At 38.7% G+C, this 25,532-nt stretch overlaps 1 protein-coding gene across 1 annotated transcript; it reads left to right on the top strand.

Annotated features, from left to right (window-relative positions):
* The first annotated feature begins 235 nt into the window (after positions 1-235).
* On the top strand, positions 236-24,805 carry LOC129695807 (protein-lysine 6-oxidase-like). The gene is made up of 7 exons (XM_055633136.1): positions 236-1,315; positions 1,463-1,571; positions 2,428-2,565; positions 14,007-14,163; positions 16,063-16,158; positions 16,236-16,351; positions 19,795-24,805. Exons 1-7 carry the CDS (start codon positions 577-579, stop codon positions 19,799-19,801), a joined length of 1,362 nt encoding a protein of 453 aa, XP_055489111.1. The 5' UTR covers positions 236-576; the 3' UTR covers positions 19,802-24,805.
* The last annotated feature ends 727 nt before the right edge of the window (positions 24,806-25,532 follow it).

Here is a 25,532-nt window from a genome sequence, read left to right on the forward strand (position 1 = left end):
CTTAGACACAGCCGCCCTCAGGCACCCCTTCAACTCCCTCATATCTCCGCGCCATGTGTTATTAACTTTTTTTTTTGCCTGGATCGGCATGCTGTTCCTCATGATGATTTTTTTTTTTTTTTTGCGTGTGCATACTTTGGCACAACACGCAGGTTGGCTGGCGAGCCGCAAATCTAACGGATGGTTGTCTGGGGCCATGAAATTCCTTCGCGTCGGCTGGAGTGGAGGAAGGGAGTGAGAGTGGAGAGGGACTGTCAAACTGCACGTTCGTTCCCAAGCATTACGTGAACAAATAGCGAGTAGCCTGGGAGCAGGTTGTGTAACTTTGCTAATGTGCGAGCAACTTTAAAATCCCTTCCTCCTCCACTCCAGGCAGTACCAAGAAAATGAGAGGCACTCCATACAGCTGCAACCTTTGGCAAGCCAGCTTTTGAAAACATTTTTTTTTTGTAAATATTCTCACATTACATTTTGAAGTATTACTTTACATCTGCATTTTAACATATTTGATGGACTTTTTTTTTTAAAGCAAATTTTCTGTGGGAATTGCACATCTTGTTCTCTTTCGCTTAAAGGATGAATTATCAGACGTCGATGTATTTAGTGAAGCTTTTTGGTCTTTATTTGACTTGCCTGCTTGCAAATGTAGACGGGCAGCAGCGGCAGCAGCAACAGCAACAGCAGAGGCGGGAAGGCGAGAGCTCGGCTGTTTGGCGCCGGCGGATTCAATGGACAAATAACGGGCGCGTTTATAGCTTGTCGAGCCTGGGCTCCGAGTACCAGCCGCCTCAAGGCTCCAGCGGCAGCAACAGCCTCTTCCTGCTGAGTGACACCAACAGCACAGCGGGCGGCGGTGGCGGCGGCGGCGGCGGGGCCAGGCGGAGACCCTCTCCCCCAGCTCACTCCCCGCTAACTCCTTCTGGAGCCCAAGCAGCCAGGCACCGGGTAGGCGCATCGTCCACCCGAGCCCGGCAGCGCCAGCCCGGTGCCAGGCGGACAGATGCCAGCACAGCACAGAGGCAGCACAGCACAGGTAGCAATGACCCCAGACCTAGTTCTCAGGGAAACCCGGAGCCAGTCGGAGCCGATGCCGGCGTGGAGCAGAGGGCGCAGAGCAATGTCAGAGAGAGCCCCACGGCCCAGAGGAACGCGTCGAGCCGGCGGATCGGGAATGAGGACATCATGGTCGGGGACGACCCCTACGACCCCTACAAGCGCACGGACGACAACCCCTACTACAATTACTACGACACGTATGAGAGACCCAGGGTTCGACCCCGCAGACCCGGCTATGGTACCCGGTACTTCCAAAATGGTAAGTTTTCAACTGAGAAAAAAAAGTTTATTAAAAAAAAAATCTGAATGGGAACAGCAGTTGATTGGAAACAAACTCACAATCGTTTGTTCTTGTATGACTAATACGAATCTCAATTAAATCGTGCATTCATATTTGAATCTGTAGGTTTGCCAGATTTAATCCCAGATCCGTACTATATTCAAGCTGCAACATACGTTCAGAAGATGCACATGTACAACCTCAGATGTGCTGCAGAGGAAAATTGCTTGGCAAGGTACAGTCTACATAATCAGAACCAGGTGCTGTTCATTCTTACATCGTTATATTAACTCGTTTTCTTTCTTCGCGTTGCAACTACCCCTGAAGCTACTCAAGCATATAATTCCCGACCCAACCCCACCAAGACTTGCATTTTCCTAACTAAAGAGGTTGCAGACATGATAATTAAAATGCATATTGTGAAAGTCCCAGATTTGTCAGTTAGGCGGCCTAACCTGTATTTATGCACCAACTGCAACGTGGATACGAATTGTTTGAAAACACTATAGCCTCATAATGTAAAGTTAGATACAGAATCTTGCTTGATTCCAGAGTCAAGGGGGCAAGAATAAAGGCTTTGGCACCACAGCTACAGTGTAGGAGAAATGCAACCGTGCAGAAATCACTGGATTATTACTGTCTCCGTTGGATTAGTTTCTGAGAAATATCATATCCATCCTGGGATTCATGATAAATGTGTTCGTGCTGGCGCAGCGCTCCCTCCTCGTTTTTACGAGTTTTATTGAAACAAAATCCTATTTCTCTCAGATGGTTTGGGATGTCTAAACCAGGGGGTTTGAATATTTCTTCTTTTTAATTCATCTAAATTACGAAAATGCAAATTTAGAGCTGTGAAATAAAGAGGATTTGCGTTAAATAATCCTGCTAATGTGGAAATAAAAACAATAGCACTCATTGAACTTTGAATACAGGTTGGGCTTTGTCCCAGGATAACTCTTGGCAATTTGGCTAGCTTGCAGTAGACAGATCACTGATATAACTCTTGTATCTGTTTGACTGCGACTTTACCCGGGTTTTGCATTTTAAACGTGTAAATTATGCCTCTCTGTGTCTCCATTGATGTGTTGCAGTTCAGCCTACAGTGGGAACGTCAGGGACTATGATATGAGGGTTCTGCTGAGATTCCCGCAGAGAGTGAAGAACCAAGGCACAGCAGACTTCCTTCCAAGCCGGCCTCGTTACTCATGGGAATGGCACAGTTGTCATCGGTGAGTGGAAAATGCGGCATTTAACTCGCTTACCTTTCTACTTGTCAGTCGACTACCTGATCCATTATTTATTCTCATTTTGTTTTACGTTGCTAGCTTGCAACCGAGCCCCCCACCCCCACCCACACACTCTTTTATCCAACAGGAGACAAAATTAAAGAGAACGAGACTCTGGAATAACCTGATGCCATGGTGTCACTTTCCCTTTTAAGGCCAGGAAATTGGCAGGCAACTTTTTTTTCATATTACAAAAATATTGATCTTAAATTAGCACTTCGGGCATTTCGGTAAATGTGAAGCCATTACTCACACTGGGGACATGGAACTTGAAACATATTATTTCAACAAGGTATGGTGAACATGGATTCTCATGCAAAATTATCCCACAAATTGTGGTTTCCTGAACAATGCAACATCACACTCTGTATCTAAAGTTTAGCTGAGCAGGAAATCAAGATAAAAATGCTTGTGGAACTTGATCACTATTGGAAATAAGACACTCCACCACATTTATTGGAACTTTTTTTCCCCATATTCTCAAGGGAGCTGAATATCACACAATGATCAGATTAATAACTGGTGGTGATTTTATTTAAATGTTAGTGTTTTCCACTCATTACAACACCTATTCCTTCCTGTCCTTATTTGTCTGGCTTTACAATTTCTTCAGTGGGTCTCTCGTTGTTTAATGTTAATTCAAAATGATTCTGTTAAGCACACTCTGGAACAGACCTGGATAAGGTATGACGTTTTCAATTTTTTTTGATGATTTTAAGGTATTTATAAAAATCTGTTTAAATAACAGACATAAAGAATCACTGGCCATTATTCAGGATATGACTTACCTGAAACATTTATATTTTCTTGGCTCTTAGAACGTAATTGCATATGTAAAACATATTTTGCATTTACAAATTGCAAATCTTCTCATGTACCATTATTGTACTTGTCCAATTTCAAGGATCTTCAGACATACCCCTCGATTCTATCTACCTGATTCTCTTTCTTACACTATCATACATTTATTTTACTTTATTAATTGTTAGCCTTAATTGTATTGGCTGTTTCTGGAGTATTGATGTGAGTGGAAGTGTCAGATGGCTTTCTCCATCTCACACCTCCTTTCACAGATAACCAAGAACAAAGCAGGCAAAATGGCACTGTTCCTTCTAATCTTGATAATAACAGTCCACAAAAATCCAATTAACTCAATGATGCAGATTTCCTCATTCCTGACTTTGGTTGCAACCAGTACAGGAACATACTCTGAAGAACGGTCTTGACCCAAAACATCACCCATTCCTTCTCACCAGAAATGGTGCCTTGTCCCGCTGAGTTACTCCAGCATTTTGTATCATACTTGGCATACTTGTGAGAACATTAAGCTTACTGAACAGCGAACCACAATGAACAATTCTCACACATAGCAAACCAGGAAGGAAAGTACACGATATTTAATATTTAAGATAGTGGAAAATAAAGATTGGTACATGCACAGGTAAATATCAAAACAAATGTAGAAATAGTTCTAAAATAAATTAAACTGAAAATATCAGAAAATATACACTAAGGAATAATAATTCAGGGGCAATAAATTTACAAAACAGAAACTATAACATATATACATTATGAAAAACTAATTAAGACCATGTAAAAATATATTTATATTTTCAGGGCAAGTAAACGCATTGATTCACTTAATTCCATTGATTGTGACAGAGAAATCTGCAAAGTGCTTCAACTTGTGAAGAAGTGCTGAATTATTGGCTCTGGATTTCCATGTGTGAGGAACTCCTGTCAGTTCTCTAGTGTAGTCCCATCAAACACCGATGGCTTAGACATCACTATTTATCTGTGGCTTGCTTCATGTTTCTGATTCTTACAGAGATATCCAGCAAAAGCCTCATGGTCAGAATATTTTAAAACATTTCTGCTCTGCCAGTTCACATTGCCTGGAGTTACTGAGCATTGACAGTGGATAATTAGTACACCAGTAGGTTCAGAAAAATTAATGGATCAATGCTATTGGTACAATAAAAAAAAAAACAACCTGAGGTTTTAACTAGCTGAAAATACTTGAACAAACAAACAGATGTGGTGTTTTCTGGACCTTACAGAAAGCTGATAAGATGGTCATAAATATATTATTATACATAGGGAGTAATGCAGTGGGATGGATTGAGAATTGGGTAACCATCAGAAAATAGAAAAACTGTTCATTGTTGAATCTGGAGGCTATGACTAGTGTTTGGTAGGGATCCTAGCTGTCATATTAATGAATTGGATGAGAATCAAGTGTAGTATATCTGGAAGCATATATTTGCTCAGAGGCCTATTTCACCAGAAGGCACGTAGTATGTATGGATTCCAGAAAATGTGTGATTTCGCGGATTTAACCTGTACTGTGTAGAATTTGGAAAAATGAGAGGCAATCTTATGAAACATTTAAAATATCAAAAGGACTTGTTCTGGAAGATAGAGGATTAAAGTTTTATTAATCTGGGGTGTCCACATCCCCAAATCACAATATCAAAGAATGGGCTGGCATTCAGGACAGAAAGTACAAGAAATTCCTTCTGCTGAATTTATCACCCAAGATAGTCAGACATATAAAGTACATTTACTGATGTGTTTTTTTTATATGTACAATCAAATAATTTTGGGCATGGCACAGGATAATTACACTGAGGAGGAAGATCAGTTATGAACATTGAATAATGGAGAATGTATAAGGGTTTGAAAGGCCTGCATCTACTTATATTTCGTCAGTAATGGATCAGTTTCCAACTGTAAAATTGCATTTTGCAAAATACAAATTATACATAGATACATAGACAATAGGTACAGGAGTAGGGCATTCGGCCCTTCGGGCCAGCACCGCCATTCAATGTAATCATGGCTGATCATCCACAATCAATACCCTGTTCCTGCCTTCTCCCCATACACCTTGATTCCGCTAGCCCTAAGAGCTCTATCTAACTATTTTGAAGGAATCTAGTGAATTGGCCTCCACTGTCTGCTGAGGCAGGGAATTCCACAATTTCACAACTTTCTGTGTGAAAAGGTTTTTCCTCATCTCAGTTCTACTTTATTATACTTGTCCAAAAATTCAGCAGTTGTCATGGTTGGGTAAAGGAATAATCAATCAATAAGGAAAAGAACAGAAATTGGTTAACGATTGGTAAAATACCTAGCATCTGTCACTGACTTTGGACTTAAATGTGTACACGTGGCTTAGAATTTTAATATGCTGATGAACAGAAGCCTCCAATGGGGATAAAAAGTAGCGTCTCATGTATTTTTTAAGTGCATAATTAGAATAAAATATTTCATGTGTGAGTACACTGGGAGATTAATTGTGCAGCAATAAATCTTCTACAATTAACATTATAGGTTTTTGGACATAGTACCAGTTGGCACCAGCAATGGAAAAAAATGTGTTCAACAAAGATGAATTGATTGATTTGGCAATAATGACAGAGGGTATTAATGTGTTGAGGCCTTTACTGTGTTAGCAGATTGTTCTGATTTAAATTAAAGCCAATTCAGCCTTTTCCAACTTCAGAGGCCAAAGACCAGCTGTGGATAAGTCAGAGACATGTTCAGGTCTTTGCCATTTTGATAAAATCCATAGCAATGTTTTGGGTGATTCTCCATCCAGATTCCAAATAATGCCTGAAAGGGAATTTTTTAAGAAAGAACTGCAGATGTTGGAAAAATCAAAGGTAGACAAAAATGCTGGAGAAACTCAGCGGGTGAGGCAGCATCTATGGAGCGAAGGAATAAGCGACGTTTCGGGTCGGGACCCTTCTTCATACTGAAGAAGGGACTCGACCAGAAAAGTCGCCTATTCCTTCACTCCATAGATGCTGCCTCACCCGCTGAGTTTCTCCAGCATTTTTGCCTACCTGAAAGGGAATTATTCACGTTCTATCCAGTGATTTTTCACACAAACTGCCAAGATCCCATTCACAAGAGGATTGAATCTGTATCACATTACTTTATAGCACACAGTGCTGTAATGCTGGTATTTGAATCAAGGGAAACTAAAAACAATGCATTACATTTGACATCTTCAAGAAATATTATTTGTATTATTCAAGGATCAAAATAATTAAATGTTTGATGCAGATGTCTGCATTCAACACTGTAAGTGATTTATGTTACATCAGAAAAAAAAAAGATTTTTGTAGGCATGAGAACATCAAACACAGCAGAAGGAGGACATCACACATCTGCCAATCAATGCGAATAGATCTCCCCCATTGCAGACATATAAATGGAGAGATACCTGCCACACATTTTCTCTTTGAGAGTCTACTGGGTGCCTTATGGGCTTGTCCCACAGGCGAATGTTTAGGCGACTGCAGGAGATTATGCAGTCGCCACATGGTCGCCACATGTTCGCGGGTGGTTGCCGGGGAGTCGCCTTCATGGACGTGAGGAGTTCCCGCATTCTGGGAACTAGTTGCGGGCTCATTATGGTCGCCGTGAATTGTTCAAAATGTTGAAAAATTAGCAGCCACTAGAATGAAGCCGCCATGGAGAGTAGCGAAAATTCTCGTGCCATAGGTGGGTCGCCAGGAAGTCCTAGTGGGTTGCCAGGAGTTCGAAGATTCTCTTAGGTTCTGGTAGGTTGTAGCCGGTGCTGACCGGTGAATTTCATTGGCTCATTGGGGAAAAACAACATTAGCTGTAGTTTTCAGAACCAATGATAACCGATCGGTAATGTTAAATGTCCGCCGAACTTCACAGCCGTGTACCTCTGGCTTCTTAAAAGTTGGCTCCACTTCTTCTCCCTCCATCTGCCCCTCTTTTAAAGGACTTGATATGATATGCCATTTATTGTCACTATACATGTACAATGAAATTAAAAGCTGCTCGTACTCAGTGCATACATATAATTTAGTACAAAAAACAAGAAACAGAAAAACAAAAACAGAAGGGAGAAGGGGGGGGGGGATAGGTGCACAATTCTGCGGCGCTATATACATATATACAGATGGAAGTCCGGGTGTTGGGCTGTGAAGTCAGTGCATGTGTGAATTTGAATTAAGACTAGTTATAATTTTCGGAAAACAACTATTCCTGAGTCTATTTACCGTACTATTTAACGACTTACCGTACACTGTGCTATAGCCGTCTTAATTACAGCACCAACCTTCCTGTTCATCACAGTGTGTGTCTGTTTCACCTTGGCTTTGCACAGTGTGAATTTCTGTCAGCGCTCTCCCCGCTTGCCCTGTCCTCCACCATTGCGATGTGTTTGTGTGTGTGTGTGTTCCACTCTGACAGTCGCCATTCCAGTTGCCAGTTTTTCAGGCGACTGCCGGCAACTTGACAGTCGTCGACGGACGCCTGAAAAATCGCCTACGTGGGACAGGCCCATTAGTGCAAGAGTGCCTAATGAAACAACGGTAAGCACAATTATATAAGCATCCTCATGGAGCAGTGTTTTTTGCGAGAGGTTAGTAGCATTTAATTTATTTTATAGCAAGTAAGCCTTTTAGAGAAAGAGGCTGGTCTATGAGAAACAAGGAAGTAGCAGAGCTTATCAGATCTAAGTAGACAGTTACATAGACAATAGGTGCAGGAGTGAGCCATTCGGCCCTTCGAGCGAGCACCGCCATTCAATGTGATCATGGCTGATCATCCACAATCAGTACCCTGTTCCTGCCTTCTCCCCGTACTCCTTGATTCTGCTAGCCCTGAGAGCTCTATTTAACTCTCTTTTGAATGCATCCACTGCCTTCTGAGGCAGAGAATTCTCGGAGTAATGTTCTAGGGCAAGGATGAATGATTACCAACGGCAACAACCATTTTTTGCTCTGTGTAAAATATAATTCAAATCGCTTTAGTTTTTTTTCCTTAAATTCAATTGACCAGATTTTAGCCAAGCACCTTGATGCCACACTTAGTAATGTGCTACCTTATGTTAGGGACAGTCAGTCCCACATCAACTCTGGAATTCAGCTCTTTCGTCTATGTTTACACTGAAGCTGTGATGTTGAAAGGATCTGACTGGTTTTGATATAACCCAAATTGGGGAAAATGAATAAGTTACTGATGAATATGTGTTGTTTGATAATACTGCAGTCAACAGCTTCTATTACTTTGCTGATGATTAAGAATAAACCTATTGGATTTATCCTGCTTTTTGTGAACTGGATGTTCCTGACCAATTTTTTATGTTGTAGAGTAGAAGCCAATGTTGTAGCTGTACTGTGGTAAAAAAATAAATGTTGGAGGAACATCAGGGGAGGGAAATGGAAAGACAATGTTTGGGTCGGGACCATTACTGCAGAATTCCCCCAGTGGTTTGTTAATTGTAAAACCTTCCAGCTTTTTCAATCCCTTCTGTCTCTATTATAACTGTAATGGGACAGGATGACTGGAGGTGCAACTGGTTCTAGAATATAGATCATCAGTACTATAGCTGGAATATTATCTGGTCCAATAGACTTTCCTATAATCATGTCCTTAGCTGTTTCTTTCTATCACGTGGGGTGATTTGACTTGGCTGAAGACAGGCTTCGGTGATGGTGGGGATCTCAGGGAGAAGTCGGGATGGGTAACCTCTGCAGTATTTCTGGCCGAACATGGTTGTGAATTTTTCAGCATTTTCTTGGATACTTCTTCTCCCTGTAGTTGTCCACAAACATTCACAATCAAGTATCCGAGTTTTAATCTGTAAAATTGATTGTGAGGCCGCTTTATGGGCCTGGCCCACTTAGGCGATTTTTCAGTTGCCTGAAAAACCGGGAACTGGAGCAGCGACTGTCAGAGTGCGACACACACACAAACACATCGCTTCCCTCAACAGCCCGTGTGAATTTTTTAGATAGCGCTCCCCCCGCTTGCCCTGTCTAAAATATTCACACGGCGCAAAGTCAAGGTGATACAGACACCCACCGCGATGAACAGGAAGGTTGTCGTTGTAAAAAGATGGCTAAAACACAGTGTACGGCAAGTCCTTTAAAAGAGAGGGGGAGGGGGGGGGGGGGGGGGGGGGGGGGAGAAGGAGTGGAGACAACTTTTAAGAAGCCAGAGATACACAGCTGTGAAGCTCGGCGGACATTTAACATTACCGGACGGTTATCCTTGGTTCTGAAAACTACTGCTTACCTTTTTTTCCCCCAATGAGCCAATGAAATTCACCGGTCAGCACTGGCTACAACCTACAAGAACCTTCGACATCCTGGCAACCCACTAGGACCTCCTGGCGACCCACCTACGGCACGAGAATTCTCGCTACTCTCCATGGCGGCTTCATTCTTGTCGCCGCTAATTTTTCAACATGTTGAAAAATTCACAGCGACCATAATGAGGCCGCGACTAGTTCCCAGAATGCGGGAACTCCTCACGACCACGAAGGTGACTCCAGGCAACCACCTTCATGTGACTCCAGGCAACCACCCGCGAACATGTGGCAACTGCATTGTCTCCTGCAGTCGCCTAAAAAGTCGTCTGTGGGACAGGCCCTTAACTCTGTTGAGTGGCATAAGTCAGCATACAAGTAATGCTGAAGTACAGCTTCAGCAGGCTGACACCTGACATCTCATCAGTTTAGGATATCCATGGAACTCCTTCTCTGCGTGCTCCTCTATCCTCCACATTGAACCAGAGTTCAATGGCTTAATAGTAATGGAGTGACAAATAGGTCAAGCTATTGGGTCACAGATTTGGATGGTATAAAGTTTGCTTGTGATGTTCTGCCATGCCCTAGTTCTCAGCTGCCAGATCTGTTCTGAGATTATGACATTCAACATAATGGAGGTTGACCTCAGACTGAACTCAACTCTTTGTCACTACACGTTCATTGGTCATTTTTAACAATGTTACCAAAAGACAGAATGGAGGGCACAAAAATACAGGTAAAAAATTGTTAGGGGTAATATAAAAACAAAAATACTACTCAGCAGGTGCTCAGCCAGTATTCACCAGGCAAAAGTGTGTCAATTAACAGATAAATAAGCAGCATTGTAAAGGGTCCATAACTTGATACAGTAATTATTTTTCTCTTCATGCTTGGCCTGTGGGTATTTACAGAATGTTTATTTTGCATTTAGATTTCCAGCATCTGAAGTTAGTTGCCCCAGTTGTTAAGAGATCATTTTTCTATCGATGGTGTCAGTGGAGCCAGCCTCATTAGGCAAGATAGTGGAGAAAATAATTATGATTAACTGAAAGAAGGTCACAGAGGACAAAGATGGCCATTATGATGTGACCTCAGCCACAGACAATGTCATACACAATGGTGAGGAATGTGTTGGCTATGGAGGAGAGTAAATCTCACAGATGAAATCCATATGGAGAGGTCAACATTCAAGGTCCTTAGAGAGGAAAAAAAAAGATGTTGAAAGATTTTCAAAGTCTACAGAGAGATTTAGGCCATTTGGAAGAGTGGGCTGAAAGATGGCACAATGAGTTTAATGCTGATAAGTGTGAGGTGCTACATCTTGGCAGGACAAATCAAAATAGGACATACATGGTAAATGGTAGTGAATTGAGGAATGCAGTTGAACAGAGGGATCTAGGAATAACTGTGTACAGTTCCCTGAAGGTGGAATTTCATGTAGATAGGGTGGTAAAGAAAGCTTTTGGTGTGCTGGCCTTTATAAATCAGAGCATTGAGTATAGAAGTTGGGATGTAATGTTAAAATTGTACAAGGCATTGGTGAGGCCAATTCTGGAGTATGGTGTACAATTTTGGTCGCCTAATTATAGGAAGGATGTCAACAAAATAGAGAGAGTACAGTGGAGATTTACTAGAATGTTGCCTGGGTTTCAGCAACTAAGTTACAGAGAAAGGTTGAACAAGTTAGGTATTTATTCTTTGGAGCGCAGAAGGTTAAGGGGGGGACTTGATAGAGGTCTTTAAAATGATGAGCGGGATAGGCAGAGTTGACGTGGATAAGCTTTTCCCACTGAGAGTAGGGAAGATTCAAACAAGAGGACATGACTTGAGAATTAAGGGAAAGAAGTTTAGGGGTAACATGAGGGGGAACTTCTTTACTCAGAGAGTGGTAGCTGTGTGGAATGAGCTTCCAGTGGAGGTGGTGGAGGCAGGTTCGATTTTATCATTTAAAAATAAATTGGATAGTTATATGGACGGGAAAGGAATGGAAGGTTATGGTCTGAGTGCAGGTAGATGGGACTAGGGGAGAATAAGTGTTCGGCAAGGACTAGAAGGGCCGAGATGGCCTGTTTCCGTGCTGTGATTGTGATTGTTATATGGTTAAAATCATCTTGTTAAGGGTTGGTTTTTGAGAATAGCCTAAGGCTGTTTACCAAAAGAAGGAACAGTTTGCAACAGTTGGCCAACAAGGCAGCCAGGAAGAATGACTGTTCAGTCAGTGGATTGCTGGAACTAGTCACCTTTAAGAAGCTGATAGGGGTGACATTGGTTTCAGGTAGGGGAAGGAGTCAGATTGGACAAAAGTACAACCGGGCATCGAAATAATGGAGTTTGGACATGATGAACAATGAAAATAGGATAGGATTAGGTACAGAGCAAATGGTCTTTATCTCTTGAATAAACAAGTCATGATATTCTCCTCATTGTTGAAAGTGAGAACAGACGTGGTTTAACAATTCAAGATCCTGTCTGATTGAGCAAAATACAAAGTGCTGGAGGAACTCCGTGGGTCAGGCAGCATCAATGGAGGGAACTTTTTGCGTCAGGACCCTTCCGCATTATGATAGAACGGGGGTAGAAAGCTGCAAAAGACAGATGTAGGTGGAGCAAAGCATTGCAAGTCATAGGTGGATATTGGGGAGGGTGGGTGATTGGTAGATGGGTGAAGTAACTGACAAAGGCTATAAGTGAAATGGAGACAAAAGGGTACCAAGTAAGGAAAGAAGAGGAGGTGTAGAATGTAAAGAGAGGGATATGGGTGGAAGGAAACAAGAGAAGGGGGAAAGAGGGAGGATAAAAGGTAGATCTGGGACAGGGACGGGTGATGTGCATAAGGAGGAGGGCAAAGGAGCAGAGTGACTTGGGTGGTTGGGAGCTGGCAGGAGAAAGTGTGCATACTGATATATGGGGAGGGGGGCAGGTGAAAGAGAGTGGTGGGGTGGAGGAGAGGCTGTATTACTTGAAATTGGGGGTTTGAAATGCCTTGCAACCAGAAGCTCCAGCTGGCCCTGGAGTGTTCAGCGAAGCAGTTGCCTAGTCTATGCTTGGTCTCGCCGATGTAGAGGAGTCCACCTAAAGAATACCATAAGCAATAGTTCATCCGGCAGTTTGTTTTTTGCTCAAATTCCTTCACCTGTAGACTCTTGTATCTCTTTCCTGATTAATCTTGATCAGAGGAGCCATGTCCAGTGACAGCTGGTTAACTGGTCAAATGTTGAGTACAGCCAAGTTTGAAGCTAAGACCTAATGGACTGTGCAAACATCAAAGTGCTGGAGGAACTCAGATGGACAGCCCGCATCTGTGGAGGGTAAAGGTCAGATGATGTTTTAAGTTGGGACCCTTCAACATCAGGTGAAATGGACCAGAATGGGAGATTGTGAGTGGTTCATCAATCGCACGATGTGCATATTTGTCAAATAGATTATTAATCTACACATTGCAGTAATGGAGGAAATCGTTATTATGATGGTTTCTTTGTGCTTAGATTTCCATATGATCACTTGAAATTAAAGTACCATTCTCTTTAAGGATACAACCGCATCGTTGTTTGTGGGAGCTTATGGTGCGTATGTGGCTGCTTCATTTCCTACATTTCTGCAGTCCCTTCACTTTAATTGCTTTATTGCCTGAAAAGATTTTGTGACTCCTGAGGTCATGAAATATAAATACAAGTCTTTCTTTCATAGTAAATTATTTCAGAAAAAGAATGAAAAGGTTCAAATCTATAACCAAGTTGCTAAATTACTTTGGTAATGAATACACTCAACCAATTACCAATTGTTCAGTTGGCAAGCAAATAATGAAAAAAATTTTTACAATTTAGTCTAGCAAACCTTAGTTACTTTACTTGCCAGATCACCATTTTACATGTGTATGCCATATAACATTGCTGTTATGCTTTACAGTAATCCTCATTTTTCTTTCACTCTTTGTATAGTCTTGGAGTTCAATGCATTGTAACTAGAATCTTGCAATAACAATTTCTCTTTAGTCAGCTGATGATTGATGTGCAGATATCCATTAGTTTAGGTGTCTCCAAACTAATTTGCTTGAAAAATTCACCAAGATAATTTTTTCACATTTGGCAAGTTCTTTTCAGAGTGGCCCAACTCGTTTGCCCGAATTCTGAGAGCTTCGACCAGGTTGCCAAGGCTAAAACTCAGGGAGTGAAACGTGTACACAAAAATACCAAATGAAATTATCCAAATAAAATGAATACCCAGAATACTGGTGCGCTTCCGGTCATAACTACTGTTATTTTGGTATAAGCACAGGAATAATAAAGTAAACTTTGTATTATAGGCACTACCACAGCATGGATGAATTTAGCCATTATGACCTCTTGGATGCCTCCACGCATAGAAGAGTAGCTGAAGGCCACAAAGCCAGCTTTTGCCTGGAGGACACCTCTTGTGATTATGGATATTACAGAAGATATGCCTGTACAGCACATTCACAGGTATCTGAAAAAATAAATTATATTTCATTAAACAGTTTACCGATGTTTATAAAGTATGGAAGATAGACACAAAAAGCTGGAGTAACTCAGTGGGACAGGCAGCATCCCTGGAGTGAAGGTATAGGTGAAGTTTCGGGTCAAGACCCTTTTTCAGACTAGATAAAGTATGGAGTAGATTAGTTGGGTAATATGGTGCTAACCCAAGTGTCAAGTGACTTGCTTCTGATCGGTGACTTTTATGATTCTATTTTCTTAAAGTGGGCACTTATCATTCAATTACTTTTGTTACTGTTTTGGTTTTGAGCAATTATCTCTATTCATATCTTAACACTTTTGATTTTAATGTTATATAGCTTTAGATGATTAAGTGAACCTGATTTTTAAATGTGTATAGAATTTCTAGTTATAATTGTATTATAGACTAGCACTTCTGAAATACAGACGTGCACAGCTCTCGGGATATTGAATAAACCAACCTACTTACAGGGAGACCATCTTTTACAGAAACAATTACCTTATTTTAAACTTAAGTCAGCAGCACTCTGCCAAATCATAACGCTTTCTATCTTCTGCAAAATATCTTATTTTCAACTCAAAAGAGTTGGAGATTTATGCCGTAGAATCTTTCCTTCCTGATCAATGCTTACTGTTTGAGTAGCTGGATATGCACAGAAAATATTGTAGATTTATATTTGCACCATTTTTTGAAGGTGGCAATGCTTTCATCTGTGTGAAGATTTGCTGCATGTCATGTTTATTGTAATTGTACAGAATGCTTTAGCTTTAAAACAGTGATAGAAACAAACTATTCAGTTTCATTTATAGAAATGTGGGAGGAAGTTGAACTAAAATAAAACAGCTTTTAACACCAACAAAGTTACTGTTTGTTGTCAAGGATAGCATTGCCAGTATAGGTGGTATGAAAAAAACAGGGCTCTAATGAAAATACACTATAACTTCCTTATTAACAATTTGCTGTAACCATGAGTTGGCTTAACTATAAATGTTTCTAAAATTATGAAATGGTATAAGTGATAACTTTGAGAGTACACATCTGGTTGTTTCATGTTGCAGTTAAAATAAAATTTCCATTCAACATAGCATTCAACAGGGTTGAGAGATCAAATTATGATAGCAAGCTTTTCTGTTTTACTTTAAATATCTTTGGACAAAACTATTGCTGAAAGCAAGTTCCCGTAAAACATATCTTTTAGATAAAATTCGAATAAAATCGACATTGGCTAATTAAAATGATTGAACTTTTGCTCTTGGAATAAAGAATAAAGGTTGTTAACTTGCTTGCTCTTTTATAATTCACTGTCAATGAAATAGGCTGGATATAGAGTGACCAAGACAAGCGCATGGGAGTATGATTGTTATGATACTTGTTCTGCAATTCTAAGTCATTAATATAAAATTTACCAATTATGAATAAATCTACCACTAGATAACGTGCCAATGAAAGCTGTCAGATTGTTGTAAGATGTCCCAGATTTTGCATTCATGTCTTTCAAGGGATAATGTCCTAACTCAGTGTCTACAGACTGACATCACTGGTGTACTCTGTAACTTACTTGCAATAGCTTACATGCCAATCAGGAATTGACAATAAATAAAGAAAATAAGAACAAAGAAGAAGCAACAGATTCACTGATTCTTTTACCAATAAATGATTACAGCAGAATCGATGATTTAATGACAGAAGTTCAGGCTGAAATAATAAATGAGACATTTAAAATTCGATGTATCAAAGTACAATTTTTGGAAAATACTCTTAGCTTAAAATGTCATTAATTTTATTTTTAAAAAGTCCAGTGAATCAAATACAAGATTTATTTCTTATTCTGTGATACGAATTGTATATATTTTTTCTAACTTTGTTAACTGAATTGATTGCAGGGATTGAGTCCAGGGTGTTATGATACCTACAACGCTGACATTGATTGCCAATGGATTGATATTACTGATGTTAAGCCTGGAAATTACATATTGAAAGTAAGTGGTATTAAAATTATTTGCTGAAAAATCACATGATGTGAATATTACTGACCTGTTTCCTCCTCTTTTCACAGGTTGCAGTAAATCCTAGCTATTTGGTTCCAGAATCAGACTATGGTAATAATGTTGTTCGCTGTGATCTTCGCTATACAGGCAATCATGCATATGTCTCAGGCTGTAGGCTTTCACAGTAAGTGCTTATGAATTTATCATTGATGATCAACGAAAATTATCCTATAAACGTAAAATAATAGTTACTAACAATGAAATTACATCTTACAACTTTAGTAAAGTGAAAATCATTGGATAAGGAATATGCAATTGTTAGATTAGTTGAAGTGTTCCCTACTTTTTATGAATTAGCATAGGCAGAAAGATATTTATGCATTAGTGTGGCATGGCTTCCAAATAAACTTCCCTGTAAAAATATAACATTAAAGTTGACAAAATGAGTAAAACAGATTGCAGTAATTCAAAAATGTTTCTGTAGTTGCCATTCTAAGTTACACCATACATAATACATCATCAAGACATTCAATAAGAGCAAACAATTAGAACCAGATGTCATAAACATTAGATTGGTGAAATGCATTTCTTTGGATTAATCTTAATAAATGAGAAATTACTACATACACATTTTACGAGAAACATACTGCATGTTCCTGTAATATATCCTCAAAAAACATTTGCAATATATCACAGACTTGGCAACCATCATTATTGTGTCATGTCTCTTCTGGCAACTATGCAGCTGAGAGCAGAACTAATGCTTCAGAATAATATATATTAATGTGAAAACAAACCACTTAAATCATCAGGTCTGGGTACAATGAACAGTTCTGGTATTCTGTTATCTCTAGGACATTGTTTTAATTTTGATGATAGAAACATAGAAACATAGAAATTAGGTGCAGGAGTAGGCCATTCGGCCCTTCGAGCCTGCACCGCCATTCAATATGATCATGGCTGATCATCCAACTCAGTATCCCTTACCTGCCTTCTCTCCATACCCCCTGATCCCCTTAGCCACAAGGGCCACATCTAACTCCCTCTTAAATATAGCCAATGAACTGGATGCAATTAGGTAACGTTGAATAAAAAAACTGGATGAACAGAACTATCAATCACTACAGAACCCGTTTCCCGGAGTGAAAATGTCAAACACTGGAGGGTCAGAAAGTTTGAAGGAAATGTGCAGTGCAAGCTTTTTTTTATACAGAGTGATGGGTGCCTGAAACGAGTTGCCTGGGATGGTGGTGAAAGCAGACATGATAATGGTATTTAAAATACTTTATAAAGGCACATGGACAAGCATGGAATGGAGGGATATGGATTAGGTGCAGATAGAGGAGATTATCTTGGCACCATGTTCAGCACAGACATTGCTATCAACCGTGTATTACAAATGTCTAACATTTCTCATATGGCTGAAATTTGGTTAGTTCTTTCTTTACTGTCCCTTGGGTGCAGTCCCTTGGGTCAGGGCCATTTAGCTTTCTTTTGCTAATAGATAATCTTCTTGGTAAAATGTGTTGTTCTGTTCCTTTTGGTTCCCTGCTGTATTATTGAGATGGTCCTTTATTTCAGTCATTTCCAGATACCTTGCTGCATCCCTGTGTGCTGATGTTGAAATAAATAAATTCCACGTTTTTAGAACACTATGTGGAAATTTCAACAGGTTCATTTATTTCAATGTAATGAAGTTCATTGCATGTTACAAATAAAGATATGCATGATCGCAATACCAATGATTACAGGGCTGCCACGATGTAATGCTTCCTTTGCGTGTCCTGGCAAGAGAAAATGTAGCATTCAAGAATGAGTTTCTAGTGTGAGAGAACTCTAATATAATGATCGTTAACAGTATCAAACATCTGATATTTTTGTAGAATGCCCTGCAACGACACACACTGTAAATAAGATATATCTTCTTTGCCATTGTAAATTACTTTGTTTTTTTGTGGTCCGGGATCTACAGATAATTTTGAGTTGTGAACTAGTTTCTGTTATTCTAGCCAGAATAGCATGCCTTGATTTTCCACTTCATCATGTCTGGCACAGCTTTTTATTAACCTATTTTCATAATTACACCAAGATAACATCTTCTTTTTGGAAGGTCAAAAGTGTCCAGAGTCTCAAAATACACTTATGATGCCAGCTGGAGTTAATGCCTTATGGATAGGAAACTTAGTACATGTGCATTGAGCAACCGTAGGCAGTACGCAGAGTATTGAGATGATCATGTTAATCAATATGCAATGCCAATTTGCTGTTAATGCTGTCATTTTGGCATTTAATGCTCTAGCTAACATATTTTCTTACGATGCCGAGTCAAATACAAATGAAGTCAGGGGGTAGTATCTTGCAGGAGGAATTTCAATGATCAGAAGCTCCTTATGGATTAGTTGTAGGTTTAATTTCTTTTGCTGCATTTGGTACTTTCTAGTTGTTTCAAATTGCAGTGTTCTACTGTGGTATAAGAGGTAATGAAATACTTAGTATGTACTTTAAGATTTGGTGTAAAACTTGATTGTAGACATTTGGTGTTTTAGGTGGTAGTTTTATAATAAAGCATTGTCAAGAGGAATGAGCCAAGGACAAGCTGCTAGAAGAGGAAAATGGCAATGGGGGCAATTGTGAAGAGAGAGGAACATGTGGTGACATTCTCCAATTACTGACATGTTCAGGGAGTGATTTTAAATGAATTTCAAGGAACAACAATGTGTGAGCTATGTGCCTTTCATTAAAGATGTTCTTACTGAAATCTGCCAATGATGTAGGTACAACTACACTTGCAGATCAGAGCATTTGTTATATGCCAGTGTCTGTTAAGCTGTCAGTGGTAATGTATTTTGTGCATTTAGTTTGAAGATTGGAGCTATTTGCAGTATCTTCCAGCTTGCCACCCATTGGTGAAAATAAGTGACTGAAGTCCTCAATTCAAAGAGAGCCAATTCTATTTCACTCCCACTTGAGAGGGAAACAGGAAATATTTCATTTTAATATCTGCAGCTTGTAAATTGGAAAAGAATATGATTTGGCACCGGGAGAGGTGTGAGGCACAAGTATGAGGTAGATTGGAGGAAGAAGTAAATATGAAAATTCCATCAAATCTTGTCTCGGCTTCAGAGTTGGTATGACTTCAGCAATAGGCAACCAAAGATGGCCAGCAGCGACTCACCTGTGTAGGAGTCAGATTTGCAGATTTATGTGCCTTCCCAGTTAGTGCCTGCTACTTTAGGTCATGTTTACGCTTGCACTATATTAGTACAACTGCGAATCATATACAATGTATTTGGGTTATCCACTTCATTGTTTTTTTTGTAGAAACAGTAACTGTAGGTGCTGGTTTACACAAAAGAACACAAAGTGCTGGAGTAACTAAATGGATCAGGCAGTATCTCCAGAGAACATTGATAGGTGATGTTTCATGTAGGCACGCTTCTTCAGTCTGTAGAAGTTTCAGCACTTTGTGGCCTTTCATAGTCTTTTGTCTCTACTTCCCTGCTGCTTATGATTCTTTCAACAACAAAAATCTTTACATGAGCTTCATACTTTGAATAGATCTGTATTGGAATGTATTTGGCTTGGAACATAGTTCATCTATATTCAATTTTTATTTTCCTTTTTCAGGTATTAACTTCACAAAGAGCGAGATGTGTTAAAGAATGGATATAATAGGTAACATTTCCAAGTCATAAACAAGTTAAACATCAGTCTCCTTACATGGCACCATTTCAACTCAAACAACTGGAACAGGTATTATTTGCAGAAGATGTTGAAATCTAAGAGAATATATGCTTCCATCTTAAAACCCGTAACACTGTGTTTGGGGCCCTGGAACCCATCAGGACTATTGCAGTGGAATTAATTTTGATATTTTAACTCATTCATAAAAGATTGATATTATGAAGGCACTTGCTACAGTTTTTATCCGTTTTTATACAGTTCTGCATGAAGGCATTCTCCTATGGCAAAGAAATGCCAAGGGAATAGTGTGGTTAGACTTTTGTTGTGATAAGACATTTTATTTTTTAAATTTATGAAAGACATGATTATTCTAACTCAATCACCTCGATAAAGCTACCTTCTGACATGAAAGACACAGCGTCCTGATAACCACTGAAAACATATCATGGGATTAAGCTTGTTATATTAAAATTTGAATTAAAACTCAATATACTTCATTTACATTTAGCAACAATCCAATTATATTCTGCGCATTGATCCGAAACGTAAATCCCTTACTTGTTATCTGTGGCCATGCACATTTGGGTCAGCAATTGTAATCACAACTGAAACATGAGAATTATTTCTATTTGTCACAATATATTTATGTAATTAAGAGGTGTGGAAACATCCATGCATTTAAGTTCTTCACCAGACATCCAATTAATACATAAATCAATTTTGCAATAATAAATTATTTTACACCACTTCATCCAAATGCTAAGGATACACATGCATTTTTGTAACTTTGAGCCTGACTATTCCATCATAATATCCCTAATGACCTGGTGATATTTATTCCTGTGGAATAAATGTTAAAGACATTTCATTCTTATATTCTACATTAAAGAGCAGAATTATGATTCATGTTCTGAAATCTATGGTCAAATTATGTAAATATAAATTCATGAGTTTACAAACTAAACAGCTCACAATTGAAGTCTCCTATTGCTGAGTGGTGATTGAAGTTTGGTTTAATATCACCAGTAACTGTGAAAATATTTCACTGTAGAACAAATTCAATTTAAGAACAACACCTACTTTAAAATACAATGGATGGAAAATATTAATAATAATGAAATTGGAATCAGAGAAACATAAGGAACTGCAGATACTAGAATCTTGAGTAAAACACAAAGTGAAGGAGTAACTCGGCAGGTCGGGCACCATCTGGGGAGGTGAATGGATAGGCGATATTTGGGGTCAGGTCCTTTCTTCAGAAAATGGAATGTTATTATCAAGAAGATGTAAATTTTCATTTTTACATTTAGTGCAGAATTCCTTCATTGGAAGTAAACATCCACAAATAATTTAAATGTTTATTTAACAAAACAAAACATAACAATTGAAAGTTAGAAATAAAGAAAATATTTCCAGAAAAATATAAAATTAGATTATTATAAACATTACCAAAGGCAAAGCCTTAAATTGAAAATAAATAACAGGTTAAAACAAAATGGTTTCTTCCCTGAAATTCTATAATCTCTATTAGGATTGCTCTCAGTTCTTTGTGTACTTAAGATTTAAAATAAAATATATTTTTGAAGAATAAAATCAAAGTAATAAAAAGTGCGAAGGTGTGATGGCATAATAACAGGGTAATTTATACACATTGACAATTCAGACACATAAACAGTTAGTCCCATATCTACTGCATCCGCTGCTCTAGGTGTCAACTGCTCTATATCGGTGAGACCAAGCGCAGGCTTGGTGATCGCTTCGACCCCAACACCTCTGCTCAGTTCGCATTAACCAACCTGGTGGCTCAGCACTTCAACTCCCCCTACATTTCCGAATCCGACCTTTCTGTCCTGGGCCTCCTCAATGGCCAGAGTGAGTCCCATTGCAAATTGGAGGAGCAGCACCCCATATTTTTGCTTGGGTAGTTTACACCCCAGCGATATGAACATTGACTTCTCCAATTTCAGGTATTCCTTGCTTTCTCCCCCCCCCCAATTAGTCGCCTATTCCTTCGTTTCATTAATGCTGCCTCACCCGCTGAGTTTCTCCAGCATTTTTGTCTATGTCCCCCATATACAATGATGGGCATTTAGAAATATTAACAAATGTTCATCATTTAATATGAAGGATTTCTGCAAAAGTGAATTATTTACTTTCTCTAGTTTTAGTATGAACAGATTCTAGCATATGTTATAGTACAAGGTCAGTACTGCACACATGGAGAAACATGGCACATGATTTAAAAAATGTATGTATGGCACTGTAAAGAAAGTGACTCATAAAAGTTGCTAATTTAACAAAATTGCCTTTGGATTTGCCACCTAAATGATGGCAATCCCTCCCTTTAAATTATTTGTGTAAATAATGTACAGTTGTCAGCTAAGCTATGGCTTATATGACTTGTATTTGACAATGGTGATCTAACATATTCATGTGTTGTAATATTGCCATAATTGGAGGAATGTGGTGATGTTGCTTCATTTACTGTTCATCTAGAACTTGATTTTTTTCAGTATATAATAAAAAGGAATTGCAGATGCTGGTTTGAACCAAAGATAGACACAAAATGGTGGAGTAACTCAGCAGGTCACGCAGCATCTCTCAGCTACAAGCTACTCGACCTGAAGCGTCAGCTATCCGTTTTCTCCAGAGATGCTGCCTGACCCACTGAGTTACGCTACCATTTTGTGTCTATCTTTGAACTCTTCAGTTTTTATTTTGCTTCAGTTCGGGGATTTTTTTCTTTTATTAATGTTTGTTAAAATTGGTTATTTTCAGTTGTTAAAAAAACAACCAATAAGATGCATCAATTTTCAATCAAATCTCTATAAGCACAATTAAATCAAAATAATAAGGAAGCAATAGGCTGATGTGCTACCTGCCTGCACTGATTCTGCACGTTAAAAGGGCGACGTTGTTCCTGGACTTTAAATTAATTTGCCCTGATCTCAGAGGAATACATGTTTACCATCTCTCCAGTTGTAAGCCACTGTAAGTAAGTGAACAATCTGCATTGTAAGGCCTATAAAGTGAAACACTAACAGTATTGATACATAAATAGATAAAATCAGTTAAAGATTCATGAGTATCAAAAAATTACAAACTTCTCAATTGGAGATCAACTATTGGACTTTTGACCCAATATATCTCTGCCAGCACTATTATCCAATTTCTTATCAGAAAATGTTCTTGCATTACCATTCAGGAAGTGCTTTCAGACAACAAATTTCTGCATACAACATATTTCCCCTTTGGTTCTTCTAGCAATTAACTTAAATTGGGATTCACATTCTGACCAGCTTTTCTCCTAGTGAAAATAGTTTCTCCCCAATTATTCTTAAAAACGCTTTAATGCTGAACATCCTCAATAAATTTTCCCTTCACCTCCTTGTTCCTGAGCTTTTCACACCTGAGAATTTAACTGAAACATCTCTCATCTGGTACTATTTATGTTAATCTCCTCTGCACCTTATCTAGAGAATCTCATTATTCCTTTTAAAATGTAGTGCCCAAAATTGGAATTTGCAGTTTTCTGCCTTCTGGACTTAATATTTCTTTCTTAACTAAAAACAAAGATTCTACATTCAGATAAATATTAGGGGGATTAAGTAAATGTTACCATTCCTACTTGACTTACCGAGCATATGTTTTTGAAGCATTGCAATTAGCATTGTAATTATGATTTAAAGGGAGTCTGAATATCCACCCCATTACTTATTTTGATGCTATGAGGCATCTTTTGAGCCTGCTTGAAGGCTGCCGGCTGCCTTGTTCCATTTGCTTTAGCCAGGAAGATGGTTTGCAGTTTGTAAATGAGGCCCAATTATTAAAGTAGTTAACGCCCAGTTCACAGATAGACTGAAAGTTAAAATTCATCTTTATTTTTTTTCGTTCAGGAATTTAAATTACTTTGAAACACTTTGCAGTCAGATAGGAAGATGAGCAATTTTCAAATTCATCACAGAGATTTCAGCACAAAGTGGAGAATTCACACCTGGACAGTTAGAGGAAACAACTGGAGATTGTGAGATCTGAACAAGAGTTATTGTCATTACGATAAACTTCATTTATTTCACAGCAAACTAAAATAGTCTATTCCAATTAAGCAATCATTTTCTTTCATCAGTATAAATAATGCACAGTGGGGTTGGCAAGTAGCAGCATCATAATTACCTGTTTAATACCGAAAACTACTCTGAACGCAGAGAATTTACATCTTCTTTCTGTTCTTAATCTGAATCAGACCGTTAGGCATAATTTTGTCTCGGTAAAATGGTGTCAAAGTTTTAGGACGTAACCTGGCATTTTATTTCAAAATCATAATTAAAAATATGTAACTTTCCTCCATTAGTGCGATGATAGTGGAAAAATATATCATCGAAAACACTGCTAAAAAATTGGGGTAAAAAAGTACATAAAAACCAAAGTTATATTTATTGGTATTTATCATAAGAAGTGCTAGTATGAATGCAAATTAAATTAGGTGAGCTAAAATTTAATCACAGATTGCAGGTTCCAACTGAATAAAAGAACAACATGCTGCAATGGGTTTTATGTTCAATGATGTTCTATAAATATTATGCATCTTACCAAAAAGAGCGCAATTTCAATTTGGAATTTAGGAAAATACCTCAAGTTTCATTTGAAATAGAAAGGAACGCTATTGCTGGAAACATGCTTAGTGATGAATAAAATTGAAATGCCACTAAGATTTCAAGCCTGTTTTGGTGCTTCTCACCATATGTATTTGCTTTATACTGAATTTCATAACTTTTTGCTGCAGGTAATTTTATTTCTAGAAATTATTGTATCTGTACTTGAATCTTATAGTTGCTGTATAGAAATAATTTGTAGATGGTAGACATGTAACGGTTATTGCTATTTTGTAATCCAGAGTTATTGGCCTATATCAGATTGTGAGATCCTAACTTGAATAAAAATGTTTTCAACGTGATACTGCTTTACATTTCTTTGAGATATCCATTTAATTTTCACATTTGTTGCATAAAATTTGATAAATATTTCAAATAAAATATTTTGCTTCACATCCAGCCTTCACTAGTGGAGGCAATAAATCACTTAATGCCAGTGATTATAATTATCTATTATTATCAATAATGCGTGCATTCATTGCTCGAATACTTGGTTTTCTCAATTATTGTTTTGTGTCAGAATGTGGTTGAGAGATAGTGGTTGCGGGGGGGGGGGGGGAGTTGAAGGGGGGTAAGGAGGTGGTGGGGGAGGGATGGAGGGATGGGGGATTATGGAGGCATGATTATTTGGGCTCTTATTTTATTACAAAGCTAGATAGCAAGGGAACAGGCTATCCATGCTGAGTCTGTGAAAGTCATAATTGTATCTACTTCTATGGCTTTCTGTGAGTGAGAAAGTTGACCCCGAGGGCCCTGTTAAATCTCTTCCCTCTCATGCTCAGTCTGTGCCCTTTAGTTTTAGAATCCTCTTTCTAGACTGAAGAACACTCACTTAATCCATTGCCCCTCATGAACGTACACACATTAATAAGGTCACCAATTACCATCGACAGAAACAATTAAAAGAGACTGGAAACAAGAATTATCTATAAAAATTCCGAAAGACAAATGGGAAAAACACTTGCTATATGTACATAAATGCTCGATTAATGTAAGACACAATTTAATTCAATTTAAAATTTTACATAG

This window comes from Leucoraja erinacea, chromosome 3 (assembly GCF_028641065.1).
Source record: "Leucoraja erinacea ecotype New England chromosome 3, Leri_hhj_1, whole genome shotgun sequence".
Classification (NCBI taxonomy): Eukaryota; Metazoa; Chordata; class Chondrichthyes; order Rajiformes; family Rajidae; genus Leucoraja; species Leucoraja erinaceus.

Coding starts and splice junctions, on each gene's coding strand:
- LOC129695807 (XM_055633136.1), top strand. CDS start 577: ATGAATTATCAGACGTCGATGTATTTAGTGAAGCTTTTTGGTCTTTAT. Junction 1,316..1,462: donor TACCCGGTACTTCCAAAATG/GTAAGTTTTCAA, acceptor TTGAATCTGTAG/GTTTGCCAGATTTAATCCCA. Junction 1,572..2,427: donor GAGGAAAATTGCTTGGCAAG/GTACAGTCTACA, acceptor GATGTGTTGCAG/TTCAGCCTACAGTGGGAACG.